The sequence below is a fragment of the Acanthochromis polyacanthus genome, chromosome 18, assembly GCF_021347895.1.
Source record: "Acanthochromis polyacanthus isolate Apoly-LR-REF ecotype Palm Island chromosome 18, KAUST_Apoly_ChrSc, whole genome shotgun sequence".
Classification (NCBI taxonomy): domain Eukaryota; kingdom Metazoa; phylum Chordata; class Actinopteri; family Pomacentridae; genus Acanthochromis; species Acanthochromis polyacanthus.
The window spans coordinates 31,151,627-31,178,420 of record NC_067130.1 but is presented as its reverse complement, the minus strand read 5'-3'; the positions used below and the strand labels follow the sequence as shown (position 1 = coordinate 31,178,420).

The 26,794-nt window shown below is 36.7% G+C and overlaps 1 protein-coding gene across 1 annotated transcript in view; it reads left to right on the top strand.

Annotated features, from left to right (window-relative positions):
- The window catches only part of LOC110957165 (cingulin-like), a 91,859-nt gene that overhangs the window by 7,671 nt on the left and 57,394 nt on the right, over window positions 1-26,794 (top strand). The window contains exon 4 of the mRNA XM_051938965.1: window positions 25,857-25,970. Within this exon, the coding sequence (XP_051794925.1) occupies window positions 25,857-25,970 (114 nt within the window). The remainder of the gene's footprint in view (window positions 1-25,856; window positions 25,971-26,794) is intronic.

The following is a 26,794-nucleotide window of genomic DNA, read 5'->3' as shown; positions in this document are numbered from 1 at the left end:
ATGTGCTTTAATGAGGCGACATTCTTTCCCTTGACTCTTGTTCAGGCAGTTAACCAACCAGACCAACCAGAAAACTCAACTCTGCTCTCCCACACACCCTCCCGTCTCTCTCTTTATGTTTCTCTGTGTTTCTTTTTCTCTTGCCCTCAGTCTCACTCACATATTTGCCCAAAAAAGCCCAGAAATAGAGACTTTTTTTCTGAAAACCCACCCTTCTTCTGACCCTTCATAAGTGGGTGATGCAGCAGGAGACTGTAGGAGATATTTTACCATAAAAAGCCAACAATCCTCAGTTTCCTGTTACTAAATAAATGCTGTTTTGATGCCGCTGCTGGAGGCTTTTGATGTTCTGAGTTACTGTAGCTGGAAATTCAAGTGAAGTCTCAGTTTTGTCGGTCCTGTTTAAATCATTCTGCCACCATAATTTGTGTTATTTCATTGGATAAGGATTCACTGAAGGAGGCAAAAACTACACATATGAATAGACAAGGTGTCCCTATAGTCTGGACTCGTAGGAAATCTCATTAACTATGATTTTTTTGCATCGAGTTCATGAGAATCTTGCAAAATGCATCAACTTTTGCGTCACAAATGATGGAAATCGTATCAAAGACGCTAATAATCCTGTTGAATAAAGTGTTGTTGAAAATGTCATTTCTTGAAAATATGTTTTATTGCAAATGTGTCCAGACTTTAGGGACACCCTTTATGTGATGAATATTTAATATTCCCACCAAAAGTAGCTGCTTTTGGAACTTAGATTTGCCCAAAGTTTTCCAGAAGAAGCTGAAAACTGTTGTTTTTTCCACTGAAATTAAGTAATCAGTTATTATGAAGTCTAGTTTAGGCTACGTGTACTTTTAGTAAGCTTGTCTGCACTTTAATTCTACTTCTTTTTTGCATTTTATTGTACTCTTTGGTCTCACTTCTTGTCTTTTTAGTTGTTTTAGTCAATCAGTTGTCATAGTCTATGAATCCAGTTGCGCTTTATTCAACTTCTTTTAGATTAATTTAATTAAATTGCTTCATTTTTTGTTTGTTATTTTTGCATTTGCCTGTGAAGCACTTTGTATATCTTCTGTACATGACGGCTTGGTACTGCTGCTACTATTACAGTGTCTTTGTTATTACATGTAGTCATTATTTTTTGAAGCTGAAACATGAACATTTAACTTGTTTTCTGTATTTGTGACGACCAAAGTGACTTTCTCACTGTTTCAAAGTGTCCTTGTGAAGGTGAAGCATTCGTGGCTGACTGTCAGGTTTTCCACAGAATTTTGCCACAAGCTTGTTGTCGTTGGCAACCGGTAGCAAACTTCCCAGGAAAACTCCAACAAGTTTTGCTTTGGCACCACAGTCTTCCAGTCTTGTCTGTCTCTGAGGAGGTAACCTTTGACAATGTTGCTGCAAGGTCATGCTTCCACATGCACTTTAGATGAGATTAGATTAGATTAGATCTGTGGGGGAATTTGCAGCAGGTTTTGTGGAGAACTTGTGGCAGTTTTGCTGGAATGTTTACTATTTGCAGTTTTTTGCCGCATTCCAATATTGACTTTTGTTGCTTTGGTTGCTGCACAACGAGAAGGTTGTCGGGTTGAATCTGCTAATTGGTCTGAATGTTTGCTGTCCAGTGTTGTTTGAGATCGACCACAGTGCAAATAGTGAATGGACTGAACTGATTGCTGTATGTTCCTGACAGAGTTAGTCACACAGATTTGCCACAAACTTAGCTTACATATGAAAACACGGCCTTGCTGCAAATTTTAGAGGACATCATCAAAGGTTGACCACATCAGTTGGGCAGAAATGTCAATGTCTTTGCTGTCTTTAAGTGCAGTTTCAGCAAAAAAAACAGCACTTCAGTCATTTTTAACTGATTGGTATCAGTGCAAACCTAAGCCAGATCCTAAATTTCAATGATTTTCTTCACAAATGCAACATTACATCAGTAAGTGATTAATTTCTAATACAAAGAGAGCCCACTAGCCGACCAGATTTTGCTGTTTAAAGCCATGGATTCATGATTTAGACTACAACTGCATTTGGCATGAGGATTTAAATCACTTATCCCAGTTGGTTCCAGCTAGTCGGAGGCCAAGGGCGTAGGTTTGCATAGGGACGGTAGGGACATAACACTACCAACTTTTCAAGACGGTCAAATTGTCCCCACCAACTTTTAAGCAACCTTATTTGCATTATATAATGAGTTAAGAATTGTCCTCCTGTATGTGTTTTCTACTGTTAGCGTTAATTAAACTGTGAGAAATGTAGTGAACTCTGCTGGAAAATACAGAACCAGAAAAACGTGAGCAAGAAGCTGCTTAGAGAGAGAGGTCCCAGTCTGTGTTTCACAGGAAAGTGTTGACAGTCAAAAAAAAAACACATGCTGCTGCTTTTCTTCTTGTAAACGGCCTGGTTTAGAAGGAAAGAAGGCTAGAGCATGTTGTGACTTTACACTTTTGAAACCAAATACCTATTAGTGCATTTATTTATTAATTAAAATGTATTTAATTACTATCACCTGAACCAATACACATGAAAGTTAGTATAAGTCAATACAGATTTATTTTGCATTGATCATTTAGCTTATCAATTAATTAGGTTCATATTTGTGAGAAATGTAGCCCTGACCCCCGTTCACCCAATCTGTTTGGTCTTATTAATGTCCCGTCCCCAGCAAAAAGTGTACATGCAGGTTATGCTGTTATATCGTCCCTACCAATGTTGAGCCCAAACCTACACCCTTGTCGGAGGCCATTAAGCATCACAGAAGACTTTGTCATGGTGTCCCTTTACTAGCTTAACTCCCACAATACTCTCTGCTCGCCAAATTGTTAGCGAGCAATTTGGAGTGAACCAGATGTGTGTTGGCCAAACCAAGCCCTCAGTCCTCATCGCTGAAGCCTCTCCTATTGTAAAGCCAGAACATGATTTTAAAAAATGCCATTTAAAAACCTTCCTGGACAAACTGTATATAGACAGAGAGACATTTTTAGTTTGTCATCAGTGTTTTTATACATCGAACACAAGAACACGAAGGTGATGTTTATTACAAACTAATGCGGCCTGAATTCGACTTTTTTGCTTCCTGGTTATGCTCACAGAAGCAGAAACCATTTAAATAAACCAGATTTTTTCAGGTCAGGTCCAGACCACTTGCATATGTGCCTCTAGAGCAATCATCACAGAAAAGATTGGACGTGATGGGGAAAAAACAAAAAAAATTATTTGACTAAAGCCTGTAATATGAACTCTCAGATAGTCTCAATGAGGACGATACCATCGTAAATTGCATAAAAACTCATTATGTGTTGGTTGAACGACTTTAATAAGGTGCTGGATGAGGTCATTGTTTCTAGAAAACTAGCTTCCCTTCATGCAGATACCTGTCTTTGCATGTGTGTGTTCCCATTCAGCGAAACCTCCATTACCTTAGCATTTAGCTATGCCATAAAAAGTAGACCGATGATCTCACAGTCGAACCGTCAGAACTGTGGTGACAGGTTGCGACATCTCATCGAAGCTCAGCAACACAGATAAGTATTCAGAAAAACCATGCAAACACATGGAAATATATGAAACCATCTATTGTTTTAGGGTCTTGGGGGTGTTGACTGAAAACGTTCCTTTAGTTCTTGACTGAAACCCCAACCGGAGGATCTCAAAGTGGTCGGATACATACCTGGGAGTGTAAGAAGGGTCTTAAAATGTATTCTAAAAAGCTCTTTATTCTAGATAAAAACCTGGCAGCTGAGTAAAACAGGCACAAAGCTGTTGCAGTAATGCAGGTGTGATGACATTAAGGCATGCTAATTAGTTTCTGTGTTGTGAAAAGCCAGACTGGGTTGTATTTTTGACATATTTCTGAGATGATAAAAACATGATTGCACAAGATTTGTGGTGCGCCGCTCAAACTTAGACTACAGTCAAACTGGATGCCAAGAATCCTCACAGCAGGCTCGATATGATGCACAAGGGAAACAGCTGATGGCTAGACCTCTGTTTGTCTGGTATTTCTTGAAGATAAAGGAACTTTTTGCACACCTATGTAATGAGACAGGTCAGAACATATCCGATAGCTTCAGTAATGCCTCAGAACACTGTTTAATTAGCAAAAATATAGTTACTAGCTCAACATTTTGCTGTCAGATCTTCAACACTTTTGTTTTCTGTGAAGAAACCAACATTTTCAGCTACGTTTCTGGAGTTTGACACACTCCTGTCGAGGGAAACGTTTATGCACCAGTTAGTAAAATGTTCCCACGACAGCCATAGTGGTGTATTTTCACGTGCCCATGCCTGAGTGATGAGTTTTTGTTCAGGGTGTTGTCTGTCAGCTGTCAGGGTGTTTCTCAAAGAAGTATATCTGTTTGCTGTTTTTCCTCCTCAAGCTTCACGTTTGTTCCTTTCATGTTTGCAGAAGTGATTGTCGATGTCCTTCAGCCTGACGGAGATGCATATAATAGATACCTGTAGCATGAAAACCATTAGAGACGCCGTTTGTGCAGCTCTGTAGTGAAACGTCTCATCTTTTGTGCAAATATTTCAGGGTAAAGCATCAAGCACTAGTTCAAAGGGACTTTTGGTCTAAGTTCTGACAACATAAAAGTGATTATACAGTTAATTGGCAGTTCAATCAACTTATAACAGCCGAACTGAGGGATGCAATGGCCCAGCGGTGCAACAGATTACATAAAATGCAACATGAAGTCTATGTAATATGTCAAATCCAGTTGGGTATTACTGTTCTGTGGTGGGTATCACTGATTCAATGGGTGGGACGTTCTCGTCTTTCAAAGTCTCCATTGAAAAGATTTGAGACAGGAACGTAAACTTGGCTCCATTAAATGGCCTAAGTATTAAGCTTCCTGTGTTCAGAACAAGCCGTCTATTGTGTAGTACATTCATTTGTACCATCATCAAATGTCTGGTATGAGGAACACCCCAAAGTGGCATCTAGTGCTGATCAATCATTAGCACAGTGGAATTTTTTGTACAAGAAAAGGAACTTGTAAAGCCTGAAAAGGCCTCTGTGTGCTGCTCAATAGTCACTGTGCTCTGTGGTGGATCTCCAAAAAAGGCAATTGTTAGATTTTTTAGTGTTAAAGAGGAAATGAAGGTAGTTGGTGTGAGAAAAGAGGATGCAGAAGACAGGGATAGATGGAGGCAATTGATTCGCTGTGGCGACCCCTGAAGGGAAAAGCCGAAAGGAAAAGAAGATGTTAGATTTTTTTTAGTGTCTGAGTGGTAATAAAAGCTTTTTTTGGGAACATTTTGTGCTGATAAGACAAAACTGTGGATATGAACCACACTACTGGTGCACTGATGTACAGAATTTCAAAGTGAGACAAGCCACTGATGTGTTATTTCCTCATAACCATTCCCAAATCAAATTTTCCCTAATCACCATCCCTAACGTCACTGAACACGATAACACAGGGTTCCCACGGATGATCTGATGATCTTATATGTATGTTACAACCATCAGTTTTGATTATTTTGCTGTGTTTTTCAGAAATCATGAGAAAGAATCATGTTCTGTTTGTTCAAGATGAACATAGTTTGAAGGTCTGAAAAGAGGAATCAACATGATTTAAACCAGCAGGGGGCGACTCTGGTTACAAAAACAAGTCAGATTGTATAGAAGTCTATGAGAAAATGAGCCGATTCCTAACTTGGTTTGTTAACTCAGTACCCATTTTTCTGATAAGTTTATGGTCTCAGTTGTTAATTTCAAGATTTGTTGAATGCAACATGGTGTTCAAATTTTGGTCCCATTTAGATTAAAATAAGCCATAAAGCAGGGTGTATTTTAGGGTAATGCTGTGATGGCGCCATCCCAATTTCAAGGCATCGATAACGTACAATTAATCTACAGACTAGGGTGACTCGGGTCATGGTTGCTACATTTTTATAGAATCTGTGCACATAGTTGTACCTCTGATTGTTTTGTTTATTTATTACTGAAAAACCAGATACTCGGAATGCAGTTATGAACAGATGATTGGACTGGGAGAGGTTCACTCTGTTCCAAGTCATATAAGTAAACCAACTGTGGGTTACATAACATTTTTATTGGAATAATGAATGGGAGTTTTTTTACTTCCTTAAGTAGGCACACCTAAACATGCTCCGTCCACTTCACAGCTCTTTTTAAACATTTCTGTGCTGAAATGCTAATATTACAGTCAGGCTGTGCAGACATGCAGCAAAAAATTAAAAACATTAAAGAAATGCAGTCATTTTTACTGTACGTATAAATTCAGCTTATACAAAAATCAACATGAGGAGCAGAATAAAGCTTGCTTCACATATGTTAAATTGCTGGCATTGCCCTTGCTAAGTTAGCACAATGAATGCTAAAGGGTTAGAAGCCTGCTAATAATCAACATAATGAATTAATTTGTTAGTTACAGCTTTAGCATGGATGCAACAAATGGTGAATTGTATGCAAAGACCTTGCTATGAATGCTAAACCCCCTCATCCTAACCGGTCGAGGCAGCTTTATTCCTGCTAAAAGTGAGTATTTCACTGTCGCTAAGGAGCTTGCTATTTGGTTTTCTTGCTATAATATGATATAGTAAGGTATTTTTTTTCAACTTGTGATGTGTCCTGATGTAAAACTGTTTCTGTAGAGCATTAAATCACACAAAATATTGAGCATTAAAGAGCTAGCATGAAGTACTTGGGTAAGGCTACGTGTCGGTACAGTAATTTTACAAGGCGAATGTTACTGTACACCAAATTGTTAGCATTGTTCACGTATCAGTCAACATTTTGAATAGCATAAAGGTAGACTGAAGTGTCACCATGCAGCTTAGCTAAACTCTGACTCTTCAACAGGCTCATGTGGATGCTACAAGGATGAGGATCTGTCATACAGTAGATAACGTTGTGCATTAAATTTTATTATTTGACACTTAGGAGAGTCACATAAGATGAATGTGACATGATGTCAGAAATGACAACTCATCGGTGAATCATGGGAAAGTGGGAAGGAGGATGGAGGTGGCAGGTATGTCAGGAATGAGGGTGTGAGCCCTGGAGGATAAGCTAATACACAGACAACGCAAATACAGCCTTGTGAAAGTTTCAGCCTGTCAATGAGATGATTGTTGTGATCCTTATATCAGCGTAGCGTTGCATAATTCACATATCAGTTTTTAATGAAGCTGAGGAGGGAGGAAGTTGGTATGTTGTTATCTAATCTGATTAACCGTCCCGTCGAGGAGAAACCTTTCACTGATTTTTCCTTTTGCATGAAAGCACGTTGCTCCGAGGTAACGTTTGTTGACTTACTTGACAATCTCTCTTCGGTTGAGCTGCACGTAACTTTCACAAACTCAACCCGTCTGTCATGTAGGTATTATTTTTTAAAACCATCTAAGGTTGTGCAAGTAGAACAGTGCAAATAGGGACAAAGCAGCTGCGTGTTAAGACAGCACATGGTACCAAAATAAAAACAACTTCAAGACTCAAGGTCACAATGGGTCCACAAGTCGTCTTTTCTGCAACTTTTTTCACTTTTTTCTCAAGATGTCATGATTACGGCGGTTTGTAACTGATCGGTGTTGGTACAAGCCTAAGTTAAATCCTAAATTTGAATAACTTTCTTTACCAATGCATTGTTATCGATTAAGAAGTGACCTACTGGACAGTTTTTCTATGTTCATTTTGCTGTTTTCAGCCATGGATTCATGATGTGGGCCACAAAGACAGCATCTATATTTGCCATGGGGATTTAAAACATCTATCCCAGTTGATTCCAGCTAGTTGGAGGTCATTAAGCACAACGGAAGACTTGTCATGGTGGCTGTTTACTAGCTAAACCTCCAAAATACTCTCTGCTTGCCAATTGTTAGTTGGCAATTTGGGTCAAAACAGTAAAAGGCTTCACCTAGTGGCGCAACAAGGTACTACAGCTATTCTCCAATATTTGAAGTTAGTATTATTTAGGAAAATGGTATCAGATTGGAATTAAGATACCCAATATTAAATGGGTCCCAAAGTTTGCTTTATTTGTCTTTTTTCCCCAAGAATGTCCTGTTCAAGGTCATTTTTACCTGATTGGAATCGGTACAAACCAAAGCCCAATGCTAAATTTGAATAATTTTCTTCGCAAATGCAGCAGTATACATCAGCAAATGATTAACTTGTAGTACAAACAGAGCACTCTGACTATTTATTTTATCCTAATTTTGCTGTTTTCAAGCCATGGATTCATGATGTAGGCCACAAAGGCGGCAACTACATTTGCCATGGAGAGTCCAGGTAGCCGTTGAGCTTTAAGCACCAGAGAAGACTTTGTCATGGTGGCGGTTTACTGGCTACACATTTATTTTATGCTAATTTTGCTGTTGGTGCCAATTCTCCATTTAGGCGCTGTTAAATGATCACAAAGGTGGAAGTCACAAAAAATGCTTCATTCTTAGTTATTTATGTCACATTTAAATCTTAAATACACCCAACGATGTGCTTCTTATTCATCCACTTACTTGCCTGTATTGAGATGTTTGGGTTTTTTTTATGTTGCTATATTTTTTTATTCGTATATCAGTATAATATATATGACACAAGTAACTGCACTATCCATTTTGGTCTGCAGCACTTTTTAAAATTCTGAAACAAGCTACAACCTGCCATATAATGTAACTAAAACCTGAAAGCTCCGCTCTCTGTTCCTGCATCTGAATATATCACTTGTTTGTCTTTCACTTCGCTCCATTTCATCACCCCCCCCCCCCCCCTTTTATTTTCTTCCACAGCTCACATTCCCAACCTCAACATAACGTTCAGGCCAAATGGTTTCGGTTTTAAGGTCACGAGTGTGTTTTGGAGCCCGTTTCCTACATCTTGTAATTTCTGCCGCTAATGGACACCTGAGAGTCCTAATTATTCATCTGCGTCGTTTAGAAGCTTCTCCCGGAATGGATCTTTGGTGCATTTTTGCATTTTATAGCTCCTTGTGTTTTTTTCTTCTCCTCGAAGTTTTAATGAGTGTTGTTTTGCATTATGCAGTACCTCCAGGCTTCAATTTGGCATCTGGGAGAGTTGGCTTGACTCCAAGACTGTGGTCACCCAGTGCTTATTACTCATTAAGCCTCGTCGGAGGGCCGAGTGGGTGCAGGCTGGGTGGGTGCTGGGTGGGAGTTACGGAGCTTGGAGAGTTGCTGTTGTTGTTGTTTTTGTCGATGTTCTAGTTTTGAAACTGAACCAAGAGACGAGAAAGTGAAGGAGTTGGATAAAGAAAGTCTGTGTGCATAGTGTTGGCTGCAGAGTTATTAAAACCAAGACAATGATACCAGGTTTTGCATCTACAGTTAATTATTCATTTGAATTTTATTGTGGTTTCCTAAAATGCAGGGAGAAACCAAACAATTTCCTCCCAATTTAAACAATTCAAGATGTATTAAACAAGTGTTTGCCATTACTGATTGGAAAATATTTCACTATTACTGTCATTTTAATAATTTCTTGGCTGAAATATTAGAAAAATCTGCAAGAGACCACCCATAGTTCACAGTTTAAGCTCAGCAACTGCCATTGTGGTTAATTTCTGATCAGTGATTGCCAGCTAAACTGCTTGGTTTTGGTTTCGTCATTCAAAAAAACACACAAACACTGACTGTCGGTTGGAGAAAGAGCGTTAAAAAAAATGAGGTCGTTGTTAAACATATAGGTCGAATATGTTATGCGCTCATCTGCCACCCAACCTCCAGGCGATGTTCATGTTATATAGGGTGAAAAACAGCAATTATAGACTTAATAGCACTAAATTGGGAGTTATGTAGGTTCTTTGAGTGCATTTTCACACGTAAAAGCATGCAAATCACATATTTGGCAGCTCTCTAAAAAAAATCCCCCGTCGTAGTTACAATAATCTTGACCCTGTTTAGAAGTTGTATAATCAAAATACAGAAACTGCACAAGGAAGAAGACGTAACATGTTGCTAGACAACATTATACTTCAATAAAACAGTAGAATAAAGAAAGCTGGCAGGTTGTCAGCATCTTTCAAAATGAGCCATGTGAGGTTATTTGCTGGCAGCGCTGATAAGATCTGCTTCAATTTAAGGGTATTTTACAAACCTGAATGCACAAGTGAGTTTTAAGTGCACCTAGCTAGATAAATGCTAAAGCTAACTAATGTTTTCTGTTACCATATTAAAGTTTCATTTTCCAAAAAGAAAGTGTAAAGTCACAAAATTAGCATTTTTACCTCTGTAACATTAATTTTTCTATTTTGTTTTACTAACAAAAATCCAAGTTTGGAAGCTTGTTCTTCATTAGACTCTAAAAATGGTGATAATTTGGTTTTTAAATATGCTATGCAGCTGCAGACTTTTGACGTGGCCTGTATTTGGGCTGGTGAGTTATAAGGGTTAATCCTGTGGTTGTAGTAGCACTAATATCAGCGTGAATCAGTCTAAGATGACACTGAAAACTGGCATTAGAGGAAAATTTGTGTATATTTAACTAACTAGTGTGATTCTGTAATGTAACGACATAATGGGAGTTAAGCATCTTAAAGCGATGATGGCAGCCTATTGGAGCCCAGGTCTATAATAAAACCACATTTTATTTGCTATTACAGATGTTCTGATAGGAAAAAAACACTTTTGATGCATTATAAATTCAAAAATTACTGGGTTATTGCAATAAAACCACAACAGACTATTGTTTAGTAACAGGATCAAGTCATAAGAATGAATGCACGTGGATCCGTAGACCTCACAGAACCTCACTTTTCTCTGAAACTCTGGATCTAGCATCTGCAGTTGTTAGCTTTGTTGCAAGAAAGTTCTGGTTTGAACCTTCTGGTGCTTTTCTGGTTGGAGTTTGCACGAACTTGGGTTTTTTCTTGTTGCTCCAGCTTTCCACCATCCAAAATGACATATATAGTAGATTAATTGGTGATTCTAAATTGGTTGTAGGTGTTTGTCTTTGATAAAGAATGCCATCTTTCACCCAATGTCAGCTGAGATAGACTCCTAGCGCCACATCCATAGAATAAAGCAGCAAATGGATAGATTCTCTTCTCAATTAGAGGGTAAAATTCTAATTTGTGGTGGTTTTGTTGGTAAAAATGTGCAATCTTGTTGTTATAAGCAGCTTTGTAGACAGTACTTTCCATAGAAGTTTGGGTGGAAGATCTGTTCAGGTGTAAATCCACCTGTAGACAAAAATTTATGACAAATGTGGGAAAGCATCCAATTATTCAGCCACCCAAAGTAGCATAAACACAACCACAGCAATATCCGATAAGATTGTGTGATTTGAAAAGTGCAAATGGACACAAAGCTGCTATGTTTTAAGCTAGAGCATGGTACTAAAATGAAAGCAACCTAAAGATTCAAGATCATTATGGGTCCACAAGTCTGCTTTTTTTGTCTTTTTTTCCCCCAGGAATGTCCTGTTTATGGTCATTTTTAACTGACTGATATCAAATCTAAGCTCAATAATATATTTGAATCATTTTCTTCACTAATGCAGCACTATGCTAGCCTAGCCACGCTATACCCATGTTTCTGACGGCACAAGGGTCTCGGGAAGCTCGACAGGGAGGGAGGCGGGCTAAAAGGTTGTCTATCAAATCCCTCTGCAGCAATTGGGTAGGTATACAACCAATCAGTGCAACGAATAGGCTGACGTAGTTCCGAGAGCACCGGCGGATTGTGGCTAAGTCCCATTAGCTTCCCAACCAGCGGAACCGCGGAGCCAACTGGTATATTAAGGATTTGCCATATCCCGTCGGCATAAGTCCAAATACGTCTTTCTTCTCAATGAAACACTTCAGTGCTGACCTTTGTTTATCTTTCAAGTTGAATTTTAGCTTCAAATCTTTAAGGGCTGTGGCCAAAGCCGAGTCGAAAGATAACTGTTTATTGTGTGCCGGTTGTTTCTGTCAGAATCGTCACGCCTCTGTCGTCACTTCGTTACGCCCGCCTTCTGACTCTACACTTCATGGTGATTGGTCCGGCCAGTTTTAGGAGAATCAGGTCTCAAGCCTTATGGAGGGTAACTAGACCCACCCTGGCAGAGAATTAAATTCGTTGCCGTGGGTTGTCTGGCGCGGCTAGGCTAGCATTATGCATCAGTATATGATGAACTTCTTATGCAAAAGGAGCCTGCTATGTATTTATTTTATGCTAATTTTGCTGTGTTAAGCAATGGATTCATAGTGTGGGCTACACTGTATTTGCCATGGGGATTTCAAACATCTATCCCAGTTGATTCCAGCTAATTGGAGGTCATTAAGCACCACAGAAGACTTTGTCATGGTGCCTCTTTACTAGCTAAACCTCCACAATGCTTTTCATAACTGTCACAAATTCAAAGCAGCTCTGTCTTAAGATAGCACATGGCACTAAAATTAGCCCAATTTAAAGATTCAAAATCTATACAGGTCCACAAGTTGTCGTTTTTTTTTGCCACATTTTAGGTCTTTTTTTTCCCAAGGTTGTCCTAAACAAAGCAATTTTTAACTTGTCTGTATTGGTACAAACTGAAGCCCGATACTAAATCTGAATTATTTTCTTCACAAATGCAGCATTATGCATCAGTAAGTGATTAATTTAGAATACAGATAGAGCCCACTGGACATTTATTTTATGCTAATTTTGCTGTTTTAAGCTAAGAATGCCACCAGGATTGAGAAAATCTATTCTAGTTGATTCCAGCTAGTTGGAGGTCATTTAGCAGCACAGAAGACTTTGTCATGGTGCCTGTTTGCTAGCTAAACCTGCACAATGCTGCACATAACTTTCACACATTCAAACCGTCTAGATATTATTTTTATAAAGTCATTTAAAGGTGCAAATAGGGACAAAGTAGCTGTATCTTAAGATAGCACATGGTACTAAAATAAAAGCAACTAAAAGACTGAAAGTCGATAAAGGTCCACAAATCGTCTTTCTTGCCATATTTTAGGTCTTTTTTCCAGGGATGTACTGATCAAGGCAATTTTTAACTCATCTGTACTGGTACAAACTGAAGCCCGATACTAAATTTGAATAATTTCTTTCACAAATGTGGCATTATGCATCAGTAAATGATTAATTTACAATACAACTCGAGCACACTGGACATTTATTCTATGCTAATTTTGCTGTTTTAACTAAGGATACCATGAGGCTGGAGAAAATCTATTCTAATTGATTACGGCTTGGTTTAACACAAGTGAAAGGTCATTAAGCTCCACAGAAGACCTTGTCATGGTGCCCCTTTACTAGCTTAACTCCTGCAATGCTCTCTGCTCGCCAATACGAAATTGTTAGCGAGCAATTTATGTTAAAAAAGTAAAAGGCTAGCGGTACGATGCTAATTCTGCTCATCATTCACCTTAGCACCAAAGTTCGCTTGATGTAAACACATCTACCATCAGCTCCTGAACAAATATCTGGTGTTGTTTCTTTTCTAGCATTCAGTAGGCTGCTTGTAGCGCGACTGTCTGGATGTTTGGTCGTCTCCAGGTCTTCCTTTGTCTGACTCTGTCCGTCTGTCTGATGAGTGACAGCTCCAAAGACGCTTTGTCATTTGTTTTGGGCGAGTCTTTGGGAGGAGTTCTTCAGAAGTAGGTTACAAACCCAACCCTGCACACCTGTGAGTGTGTGTTGCGATGCAGCTGGGCGGTGGTACAGCGGTATTGTGCCAAACCCTAAAATAACCTGCGGTGACACCTGTATGTTTTTAATGCAGCTGATGGAGGTGAAGAACATGTCCGATTGCTTCTGTAACTTGTCTCTGTCTTTTGTGATATAGCATGAGTCTAAATGTTGCTTTGTGGCCTGAAAATGAATTCAACACGTTTTCAAGAAACCCACACACTGGTTGTTGTGTTGCTGGCGGTGTGGACGGAGATCCTGTAATTGTTAAATACGGAGGAACAGGTTTCTCTCTGCTTCAATTATAATGGGAGGAGTGAAGAGGCAAAAAAGCAAATACAGGAGAGGTGGTATGCTGCTTATTCGCCTCACCTTTAACCTCATCGGTACAGAAAAACTGGTTCGACCGTTTTATATGTCACTGTTTTTATAGAGAGGAAGACGGAGCTGCATGCTGCTGTTCTGTACGGTTTGAATTGAAAAAACAACCTGGAAAACTCTACATTTTTGGGTTTATTTGACTCATTTTTGCAGTAATTTGTGTTAAATTCTAGTGGAAATCTCACTGAAGCTTCCAGAAAGTCTAAAAGTGGCCAAATTTGTGTTAACATCTGTCCACATCTGTGTATTTTTGGGTTCAGCCTCTTCGTTTCAATACAATCTTGAAGCGACAATATCTTAGAGGCTAATTTTTTCTTCTTAATTTGCAGCAGTTTGAGGGAAACCTTCACCTGTTTCAACAGGACGGTGCAGTCATGCATAAAGCCAGGCCCATAGAGGAAGTAGAGGCGTAACGGTGCACAAAATACACAATTCACTGAGTGCTGAGTTTAGTTTCAACAGAGAAAGTAAAAGAAATGCAACATTTTTTGTCAGTTACGTCCAAAAGAATGAACCATTTAATGCTGCATTCTGTCAGTACGACGAGGCTCGAGAACACTGACCTGTTTGTTCCCAAAAAAATAGACATTCATAATTAAAATAAAAAGACAAAATGAAAAGTGCAATTTCAGCTTTGAACTTCAGCGTGTAGAGAAGTTGCAGACTCTGGTTTTGCAAAAAGGCTGATTAAAATGTTTTTACGAGTTAATACCATAAAAAACAATAAAGTTTAGAGTGTCCAGTAAACTTTCAAAGCTCACCCAGCTGGACCTGAGGACAGGACATGATTGCTGATAAATAGGTCATGAACTTTTATCTCACATTTTTAGTTTTATGAAGAGAATGCAAGAGTGAATTATACACTGCAAAAACAGATCGGTTAAAAAACTGTGGAATATTGTATTTTAAATCTCAAATATCTGTGAAATAATTATATTTTTTAGCTGATTTATATTCAGTAAAACAGTGTAAACAGTTGCACATCGTAAAAGAACAGTTTGTTAAAAAAATACAGATTAAAAAAACATGTAAATTTTCCGTGATATGAATCCAGGCATTTTTCAAATAAATCTGAAAAATATTCAGATTTAAAAATATATATATATTCTATTCTTAATCTACACAAGTTTTATTCAAAATAATGGCAAATATTTGGAAAATAATTCCATTTTTTTATGATATAAAAACAGGAAAAATAAATCAATTATGAATTGTGAAAATAGATTTTTTTAAAAATTAGTGTACATTTTTGATCTGTTTTCTTTCGACTAACATGCAAATTAATGATTTTTTGTGTGAATTTACAAGTTTTTAAAAAAAAATGTAATTCAGCAAAATAAATCCATAAAATAACACCAAATTGTTATTGAACATTATTTTAAAAATAGTGAAATATTAAAATCAAACAGTTTTTGGCAGTTTTGGCCATTAAAAACAGTTTAAATGTAGATTTTAAATTATATTATTAAAAATTTCACAAATACATTTTAAAAAAATCTGAAAAATATTTAATTTTTAAATTTCTTTTCCATCATTATTATAGAATTTTTCTTGAAAATAATGACAAATATCTTTAAAATAATTGTATTTTTTCAGATTTAAATACAGCTAAAAACATTGTATAAAAAATCGATTATCATCTATAAAAATACAGAATTTTTTTGCAGTTTTGACCCATTTTCTTACAATAAACATACTAATTCATATTTTTTTGTGATTTTTACTTTCTTTTACTGTAATTTAACAAAACAGAGAAAATCTGTAAAATGCAGTAAATTATTAAACAAAAAAATACAGATAAAAACTCTTTAAGACGTTAATTTTTATATTTCTACTGAAACAGTGTTTCCAGTTTTGCATAAAAAAAATCTCAGTCTTAAAATCTTAACCTCAGACAACCAAACTCTGTTGTTAAAAGTGAAATCTGAATTTCCCGCTGACTCTGTAAATTCCTGTATTTTATTTTTACAGCTTTCAGACAAGCAGGTAAAGTGGTTTCCATGGTGACGAAACATTCCCGGCTGGTAAACTGGAGGCGTCTCCTCCGGTTCACTCCCAGTTTAACGCTGCTGCTGGTGCAAAGTGCAGCACAACTGGAGGCCACATGTCAGAGCTGTGAGTCAGCAGCAAAGCATTCTGGGAAGTGGAGTTTTCCAACAGTCTGCTGAGTAATGACATGTGGCTGCAGACCTCCGACCTTTTATCTGCTGAACCGTCTCACTTGCAGATGGTTTAAATGCTTTTCTTTGCTAAAAAACAGAATGAAATATTAAAAATGCATGAAAACAGAGCAGCAGTAGAGTTTAGGAGCAGCGTTGTGTAAACGACGGAGGTGATTATTAGTGATTCATAACTTCCTATGGGTGGGGAAGCCGCCTCACCTGACTGCGTAATGTTTTTTGTTCAAACAAGGAGAGCCTTCTGTGTCTCATGTAAAAAGAATGAGACGCTCCCCTGATCTGAGAGAGAAAGTAAATCTCCTATCAGAGGAATTTTACTTTCATCATTACAGGTTATTAGATCAGGACCTTTATGGTTTAAAAAAAGAACGTTTTTCTGAGCTGAAACTAACTTTACCTCTCACCTGAAATGTAAAAAAAAACGTATAAAGGCGATAAACGACTGTGTGATGGGAAAAATGTAAGTTATTGTGGCGTATTTGTAAAAAATTACAACCAGATCTGGAGCTTTATGGAGCTTTTTAGCCTCTTTTAGCTCACAGTTTTGGCTTTACAGCATATTTATATATTTTTACAGTAAAATGTATATTTATATTTATTCTTTAAATATATATTTTTAATTTTTTGCAGATTTTCCCTGTTTTGGTAAACAATTTTTTTTTTACAATATAGTATATTTGTTTGTTTATGATCTACAAAGTTTGACCATAACATGAAACAATTTTATACTGTTTGAATTTTATCAATATTATTATTATTACAAAATATTATTTTACAGATGGGTAAACATTTAGGTATTTTTACAGTGTAACAGATATTTATATTCTTTCTTTAAACCATTTTTGATTTTTATTTAACAGCTAACTTTTAATTCACAGATTGTTAAATAAACAAATTAATGACAAAATAATCTACAAAGTTTGGCTATGAATTAAACAGATAAAATCACATACATTAATAATTTGAAAATTGTAGCATATTGTTTCTGACGCCTTCATGCTTAGTTTTCACCATTTTCTTACTAATATATTTATTTTTACTTCTTTTTATATTTTTAACGGGTATTTGCTTTAATCCTCACCTTTTTTGATTTTTTTATTTATAATTTTGTTATTTTTAATTATTTTTTTATTCTACAGTTTTTGAATATTATAATGTAGTGTTTTTTTTAAACAATTTCTGGCACCTTGCTGCTTTATTTTCACCATTTTCTTACTGAAATACTTTTTTAACTCTTATTTTTTTTGCAGATATTTACTTTAATTTTCACTTTTTAATTTTTATTTATTATTTGTTTTTTATTTATTTATTTATTTTACAGTTTTTGAACATTATAATGTTTTTTAAAATTTTTTCTGGCACCTTGCTCCTTCATTTTCCCTGTTTTCGTACAGATTATTGTTGTGCTGCTGATGCTCTAAGAACACCTCGTCTGTCAGTATCTTGGTATTTCTGTCCCACACTCTCCGTCCTTTGGTGTTTAATAAACTCAGCAGCATTTTCTGCCCCTAATCTGGAGGCCTTAAATCTAAACCTGCCGTGTCTGTGGGAGTCATAAAAACACAGACGCTAAGTCAACACGAAGCTCCTCCGTCTTCATACCTGCTTATCAAGGTGTGTCTGAGCTGGCGGCCGGCCACCGTCACCGGGTCCCACCCAGACACACCCAGGGGTGGGGACCAGGACTCTGAGACCTGGGTGAGGGGGAGGACTGGAGCCGGTCCAACACAACCTCAGATTTACCTTTAGGTCACTTAGTCCTGACAGGAGGGAAAAACTGCAGATCTTTGTCTTGTTTCTTGTGTTATTGTGTGATTGGGGAGCTTTGCTTTTGCTATTTGGGGATTAAAACATTTTTTCCTAATTTTTGCTGTACAGACATTAAAAGCTTATTACTGTGTGTAGCATGTAGCTTCTATAGTAATAATAGTAATAATAATAATTTATATAGCATACAGTTTACAAAGTGTTTTACAGACAGGACAACAACAAAAATAAATATACTCAGTAAAAGGCTGGTCAGTCCAAACATGGTAGAAGGTTCCCAAAATAAAGTTATACAACCCCGTCAGATAAAATAATAAAATGCCACATGCAAGTAAGGCAAAGAAAAAGTAAAATGTAAGAAAAATAGAAGATGAAAACGAGACTGAAAATGTTTATAATATTAGTAACGATTAAAATAAATACATGAATAAACAGTAAAAAAGGATAAATGAACAATAACATTTAAAAAAACACTAGTTATAATAAAAATAATATCGTTACTGTTATTATTATTAATAATAATAAAATGTACTAGCTTCTGTATTGAAATTTGACCAACCACAAGATAGCTCCGCCCTAAAACATGACCTGCTTTATCATCTATTTCACTCTGAATGGGACCATAATTTACAAAACAAACATCACACTGTATTAAAGGAGGCTGTACGCTAGGAATTGAGACCATAAACTTGTTGGAAAAATGTTTACTGAGGTAGCAAACAATGTGAGAAGTTGTCAGTTTTTCATAGATTTCTATATTATTGACTTATTTTGCCACCAGAGTCGCCCCCTGCTGGCTGTTAGAGAGAATGCAGGTTTCAGTCATTTTGAGTTGCTTCACCGTTGAGATTTTTCTTTTCTATACAGTGTATTGTTGCGTAACTGTGCAACCAAAATAACAAAGTTGAATTTATCTTTTTTTTTTTTGGTTGTTTCATGATTTTGTTGATTTGAATTAGTTTGAACCTCTAACAAATCAAACTTTTAGACTCCTCCTGTCATTCTTTCTTTTCCTTTCCCTTCATTCTCTCTGATTTAAGACTCTAATCAATCAGACTCTCAGTCTCTGGCAGACTGTGGCCGGATATGAACTCAGCGCCTGTTGGTTTTCTCCTGAGGTTGTAGTTAGGGTCATCTCCATGTACACAGCAGAGCAGCCCACCCACCAACATGAACACAAACACTCTGGAACCCCCCGAAGTCTGAACTCAACCAGGAAATTACTTCTCAGTCTGTCATCATGAACACGTCTCTGTCTGCAGGTCCTGCAGTGAGTATTTTAACTGTTTTACAGCTCAGAGGACAAATTAAAGGGAATTAAATCACAGCAGCGACAGGAGGTTTGTCTTTTAGAGCTCTAAAGCTAAAACTATGAGCGGCTGTTTAAATGTAGACTAACGAGTTGGACTAGTTAACTTTTAACTTCTTAGTATCGAAGCAGTTTGCAGAACTTGAAGTTTACTGTAAAAAATCGATGTTTTTTTAGATTATAGCTTTAAGCTTTGTTTTTTTTCTAATTATTTATTGTTATTATACAGATTTTGCCTGTTCTGTTGAATTACAGATGACGATAAGTTGTAAAATCACAGTAAAAAAACATGAATTTACATGTTAACTGTAAAAAATCAGGCCAAAACTGTAAAGAATGTCTACATAAATAGATTTTTTTAAAAGTAATTAATTAAATGGTACTTTATTCATGAATATTTTAATTATTAAAAAATCACATTTAAATAATATTTAATAATGTATTGCTTTAATTAGTTTTTAATAATTTGTTTAATGGTTATTTGACAGATTTTAATTGTTATGTTAAATTACAATAACTATTAAAATGACAGAAAAAAAGGTCTAAATTACATGTTAGCTATGAAAAAATGTCAGGCTAGAACTGGTACTAATGCCTACACAACAAATGTAAATTAAAACTTATGAATAATAATTTATTTTTTCTCAGTTGAGAATAAAATGACGCGGTTTATTTTTAACTAAAGTATTTTTGTTGTCCTGATAGTTTCTGCTATTTAAAAAACAAAACAAAAAGACAGATAATAACAGAAAAAAATCACAGAAAAAAATGATTAATTTTCATGTTAATTATAAAAAAAATGATAGGAAAAAAGGAAATCCTGTAAATAATTTTTACAACCAAAGTCTCCATTTTTATAACTGATAATCACATTTTTTTCCACAGCTGAGCATAAAACCAAGCCATTTTTTTAAAAACTGGATTTAAATCTGAACAGAAAAGTTGTTTTACAGATACTTTTCAGTGTAATTTAAAAGAAATATTACGGATATTATAAAAAAAATGGTCACAAAGAAGCTTCAACAAGACAATACCAGCTTTAACCCAGCTTTTTAAAGATGTGCTTTTAGATATGGAAGTAGCTAAAGTCAGTTTTTAAGAAGTATTTACTGGAACATTTAGCAACTCTGGGCTAACGCAGCTACAGTGAGCCTTATTATTATCCAGATATTCAGCTTGTTTTGGTCATTTTACAGGCTTCATGCAGGGAGATGTCATCATTTTAGAGCCCTAAATCTGCATATTCACACATTTAGTCCTTTTTTTCTATGGTTTTGGTGCAGGAAGGCCTGTTTTAATTCAATCTAAGACAATGTGAGGTCACGCTGCTCTGACGGCGCCGCCCAGCCTCTTAGAAATTACATTTATATACCACTGATTTGTTTCACCAATTAGGCTTTGCTGGGAGACGTAATTGGGAAAACAAATTAGCGATATATAAACATAATTTCTGGAAGACGAGGTTGGACGGTAATGAGGAGAGAATTTTAACATCCAGCTATTTTACTTCATAATTACCTTTTTCTGAGGAGGAATGACTTGGTGGGGGTCGACCGCTGCTTAAATTCTATATATCCAGGCAGTTTTTTGTCTCCTCTGGGCCCATGTAGGGATTAAAACACAGCCGACTTGTTTTGATTGCGTCTAATCAGACAACACGGCCCACTCATGTTAAAAGCGGCGAGCAGAGGAATTAATTACCTGCTGTCCATCTGTAGTTTCCTCGTCTATATGTGAGGATTGATTTCCTGCTTTGAGATGAGAACATGCGATGGCAGTCAGGGAGGTCAGCAGCCTGACAATGGGTCTGTGTGGAGGGATTCAAACGGTGGTGGGCGGCAGGTTTTTAAAATAAAGAGCCGCTTATGATCTTCAGAACAACATCCAACACATCTGATGCACAAAACAGGAACATTCAGCTGCAGAAACCAACTTTAAAGCCCCAAAGAGCAAAAAGTAGCTTCTTAGTTTTGCTTTTCTTCTGCACTAAGTCAACTTTTCCATCGGACATTTCAGCTGCATCAAGATACGTCTGCAAATTGGCATTTGAAGTCTTATTATTTGGACTTTTTTCTTAAAATAAAAAAGCTTCTAAATCACAAAAAACGCCCCTAATATTATCAGATTCTGCTTCAGTTTGGTTTAGAGTTCACATTTTTAACAGATCAGGCAGGAAAATATGAACAAAAAATGCTTTCAGTTGCAAATTTAGATGAAATACAAAAAAACTCTAAATAAATACGTTTTAAAAACAGTAATTTTATTGTTGAATGTTACTATTTGTAAATATTATTAGTTTTTTTTTCTGTGTTTTTACCAGATATTATCTATAATTTAACATAACACGCAAAATAACAGTGAATTATTTCAAATTACGTCAACATTTTGGCATTTGACATTATTTTGACTTTTTCTTAAGAAAATCTGTCACAATCACAAAACGAAGCACAGAAGTGGCAAATTTAGATTAAATGTAACAAAAAACCAAAAAATATTTTTAAAAAATTGTCATTTTACTGTTAAGTGTCACTATTTGTAAATTAGATTTTTGATTTCATTTTTTTTCGGGTTAAAGTGCAAATTAATTGTTTTTTTTAAAATTTTTATCAGATATGATCTATTTATGGAGCAAAACACGCAAAATATCTGCATTTTGACATGTGTTATTATTGTGACTTATTGGACTTATTTGGACAACAAATGTGATTATTTTGGCTTCTTCTGTTTTATTTCGACCATCTTTGACTCGTAAACACCAGAAAAATCGGTGCAGATTTTCCCACTTTATGCCTTTAATCAAGCAAAAACACATCATTCTTCTATTCCAGCTGCTCAGATGTGAGGATTTTCTTGAGTTTAAAATAAATTTGGGGTTTTTTTGTTTCTGAATACTTCACTTGGAGTGGTTCTGCTGCAGGTCTGACTATCTGACGGGTGGATTTATGAAAACTTCCTTCAGGGCTCGATCCGTCTGCAGAACACCCAGTCACCCAGCAAACTGAACTCTACCACATGTGGATTTATCTGTGGTTTCTGTACATCAACACGGCAGTTTGAAATTAGATTTCATATTTATTTACATGTTTTCTTAAACAACTATCTATTTTTCTAGGGCTAGCATGTAAATGAATTAGAGTAGGTTTTTTATTCGTCACAAACAGAGAATGTGCACTCTGTGTGACGTCGTAGTATTTGTGTTCTTGTTTGTGAGCTGAAGGTCTTGACAGTAGTTGGGTTTCCATTACAGTTTTTCACAAAATAAAAGTGATATTTCTAAAATTTCGACAAAGTATATTTGCGCTTTGAACGTGTTTCCATTGAAGGTTGTTCTGGGCAGAAGCATCGTAACTCTGTAAAATATCTTCCCGATATTTCACGGCAGGAACCCTTTCTCCCTCATTTCTGCTTCTATCTCCTTCTAACACTCTGCATTCCTCTGCTGTTTGCTGTCTGGCAGTGATGTTTTTCTCAAGAATAATGGCAAGAAAAGTCTCGGTCTCCTCTTCTGTCCACATGTACCGCGCCATGTTTACTCCGAGAGAACTGGTCATGTGACCAGGTACGTCACGTCCGGTGACGTATAATGGCGGAAAAAGTGTTTCCATTGCGCTTTTGCGATATTTTTCAATATTGAAACGTCTGATAAACCACCTCATGAGAGCGTAAAAACTTTTTAGTGATATTTTAGTCCTTTTTCGAAATTCAGGTGTTTCCATTACCAGTTTGTTATTGCGCTATTTACATTTTACGCATATCTAAGGGTAATGGAAACGCAGCTGCTGTTGTGATATGAAGTGTCATATCATCCTTGCAGGGGCTGACCCACTATCTTTGAGCAGGTCTTTATCAGCTGTCTCAGTCTAGATTTAACAGTTGCAGACAGAAGGTTGTACCACGAAGCATTACAGTACTGCAGGACGCTGAGAATGACAGAGGTGTAAAACAGAAGGAGCACCTGACGAGACGCTCCGAACGACCGCAGGCGACGGAGGAAATATATTCTTTGCCTTGTCTTTTTTCAAATAAAGTCAATGTGATATTTCCATGATAAAGCTGAGTCTATCAGGATGGGGAGTGTTGCATTCGTGGTACTCTCTGCTGACCTCAGCGCTGTTCCCGTACCACCGGGTGATGTTTCCAGTCTGCACACTCTCCACTGCTCTAGAGTAAAAAGTCCTCATGATGTTCAAAGAGAGTGAACTTCCTCAGCAGTCTGAGGTTGTTATGACCTGACCGCTAGGGTCACATGGGAGTAACAAAGATAAGCAGCTGCAGTTGGTTTTGGTACAGCAGTTTATTGCTCAGTGGCAGATTTAACATAAAACTGATCAACCAAAGAAAACCAGACCTAGTGGATGCTGCTAAATCAAAGAACCAAATAAAACCAAACAAAGGCTAACAGAGTTTTTAAACTAGCGAAGCAAGCGCAAAGCAGCTAAACTCCTCATCCAAACTGAAGCACAGCAGCAACACCCACCACAAACTAATGTGTCAAATGTGCACAATAAACTAAAACTGGTGCATCAAAACACACATTTCTTAGCAAGACCCAGCATATGAAGACTCAAGCTTCTCACCAAATTAGCGGTCTGCTAACAGGAGCTACTGTTAGCAGACCGCTAACCGAAGTAGCAGCTGCTAACAGAAGCTCTTATTTCTGTTTAGCCACCCCTCATGACAACAGAACCAACAGAACACAGCGACTCAAGAGGCACCAGGACAAAGTGGTCATGTTAAATCCCAGCCACTGCACTGAGAGTTTGGCTGCAGGTTCATGCACGGGTGTGGTGATGGTTGGGATCCTGTAGGAGGAGGAGTTGTGGTGGTGGACCAGTCTGTTGGGTCAGGAGGTGTGGAGCTTCAGGCCCGTCACTCCTGATGTCTGCCCGGTGGGATCTGGAGCTCAGTCTTCAGCCAGCTGTGATCAGTCCAGTCTCCACAGACATCCAGAGGTTCTCCAAAGTCCATCACCAGCCACATGACGAGCAGCGGACGTAGCAGAGACGCTGCCTCGCCTTTTTCACTAAACTGTCAATGTGTGGAGTCCATGATAGATCCTCAGAGATGTTCACTCCCACCTGCTTCAGACTGCTTAACACGTGTCCTGTAGGTCCTCAGCCGTCTCCTCCCCAAGTCCACATTCAGCTCCTTGGTTTTGCTGTTGTTCAGTGTGTTAGACAACCAACCACCGTGTCATCCGCACGTTTCACGACGGTGTTGGACCTCCTGAGTGCTGTCCAACGGAAAGTTCTAGATCCAGGCTGGCCGTCTTGGTGTGGAGTTTGGTGTTGAAGGCTGTAGTTAATTAGTCCAAATTATTGCAATTTTTTTCTGTGGTTTTGCTTGAAAATAACTAGAATTTCACAAAATACGCAATATAACGGTGAATTATTTCAAGCTGCATCTACGTTTTGGCATTTTGATGTCTTATTATTTGGAGTTTTTCTGAAGAAAATCTGTCATAATCTCAAAATAAAGCACAGAATATCATCAGATTTAGCTTCAGTTTGGTTTCAAAAGTCTCATTTTTGACTAAATCAGTCGGGGTTAAAAATGCTTTTGACTTGCAATTATAGGATTTGGTTGTTTTTTGGACTGAAAATCTGAATATTTCAGCTTCTTCTGTTTCATTTTTGTCTTGTAAACACCAGAAAAATCTGTGCAATTTGCCTTTAAATCAGTACTTGTGATATTTCAGCTGCTCAGATGTGAGGATTTTGTTAAAGTTAACCAACATTTTGACTTTTAAAGTGTTTACTAGACGAAATAAGTTAGTGACAGGCATCACACATGGGTGTTTTAGCTCATTTTTCACCATATTCTTTAGATTTTATAGACAAAATATCAAAATTTCGGCCTCATTATTAATCATGACGTGACTTTTCTGCTGTATTTAAAGATTTGTTCTTTTATAATACATAGTTAATGCACAAAAAACTCTTGAATTAATCAATTAACTGAAACAAAAAAAACAGATTCATAAACAGCTGAAAGTTTCAGCCTGAATTAGTTAAGGTAAGTTTTGCTGTTTTATTTTGATCAGTAAATAATATAATATAATAAAAATAAAATAATTACATTGAAAGGCTGAATTAAACACAAAAATGACCAAAAAAAATAAAATATATTTTACAGCTTCATCTTTAGAGAAATCTTTGTCCCTTCCAGTCGTGTTCAGTGAAATAACTTGTAGAATATTTGATTTTAACACTTTAAACTGCTTAGAATTGAAATCGGTGAGACGTGTCTGTCCTCCACATTCCAGATGTGGGCTGGGAAACAGTCGTGGTATTTAGGACGTCTTTGAAGACCACATTTCAGCCTCTCTTCATTCCAAACCGCTGGAATAAAACGTGTCAAACAATCACAGGAGAGTGTTTTGCTAATTGAGTGTCGACGGCATCCAGACTTTCAGGACCAGTTATGTGCAGAATGGTGTTCAGATGCCAAACGATCTGTCCAGAGAGCGCCTTTAACTTAGAGAATATTTGTATTTGAAGCCTGTTTTCTCCACGTCAGCAGCGTTTGGTCGCTGCAGAAACATCCGACAGATTTATAGTCTGAAGGCTGAAAGGTGATAAAATACTGACTCTGGTTTTTCTGTTTCTCTCCAGATTCCAGATTTACAAAGAAACAAAGACGACTTTCCTGCTTCTCTGGAAAACCTGCGACAGCTGATAAAAGACAAAGTTCACATCTTACAGTCGCCTGTCGCTGAAGAACAGCAGGTAAATGCCGTGGAAAGTCACATTTAGTAATCCCTTTTTAATAAACAAACATGTAAACAGTCAGCGCAGTTTGTAACTTTTACACTTACTCTGGTTAATCTATTAAATGTGTAAAAGAATCAATTAAGTCATAAATTACTGTGAAAATGCAGCCAAATCCTAACAGTAAAATACTTTCAAATCTAATGCCTTAATTAAAAAGAAAAATGTGGAATACTGCAGGAAATATCTGTAGAATAATGATATTTTTAGCTGTAGAACGTTCAGTACGACTGTGTTATTTTATGGCCACTTATAGTAAAAGAACAACTTTCTAATACTAATATATTTATTAGTACTAATATTTATTATTTTTTATAGACATTTTCTGTAATAACAACAAACCATAAACTAACAAACTGGGAAAACCTTAAAAATAATCCTTAAAAAATATTTTTCTTCCAAAAAACAGGAAATATTTCTAAAATAATGATATTTTTGCTGATTTAAATACAGATAAAAATCTTGTTAAAAGACAAATTTCAAATAACAGAAATATATCTGTAAAATAATTCATATTTTAGAATTTAAATGCAGCACAACGAGCTGATTTTATGGCACACAATGTAAAAATACCGATTTTATTTTATGTTTTTTAATGTTGTCATTTCCAGCATCGGCCTGTTTTTGTCTTTTTTTGTTTTATTTTTAGGTTGAACATGTAATTGAACACTTTTATCTTCAGTGATTAAAAAAAAACAAAAAAACAAACATGTATATTAGCTGTGAATTGCTGAAATTACAGGTAAATTCTTATTTTAAACAGACATTTTCTGAAATAACAA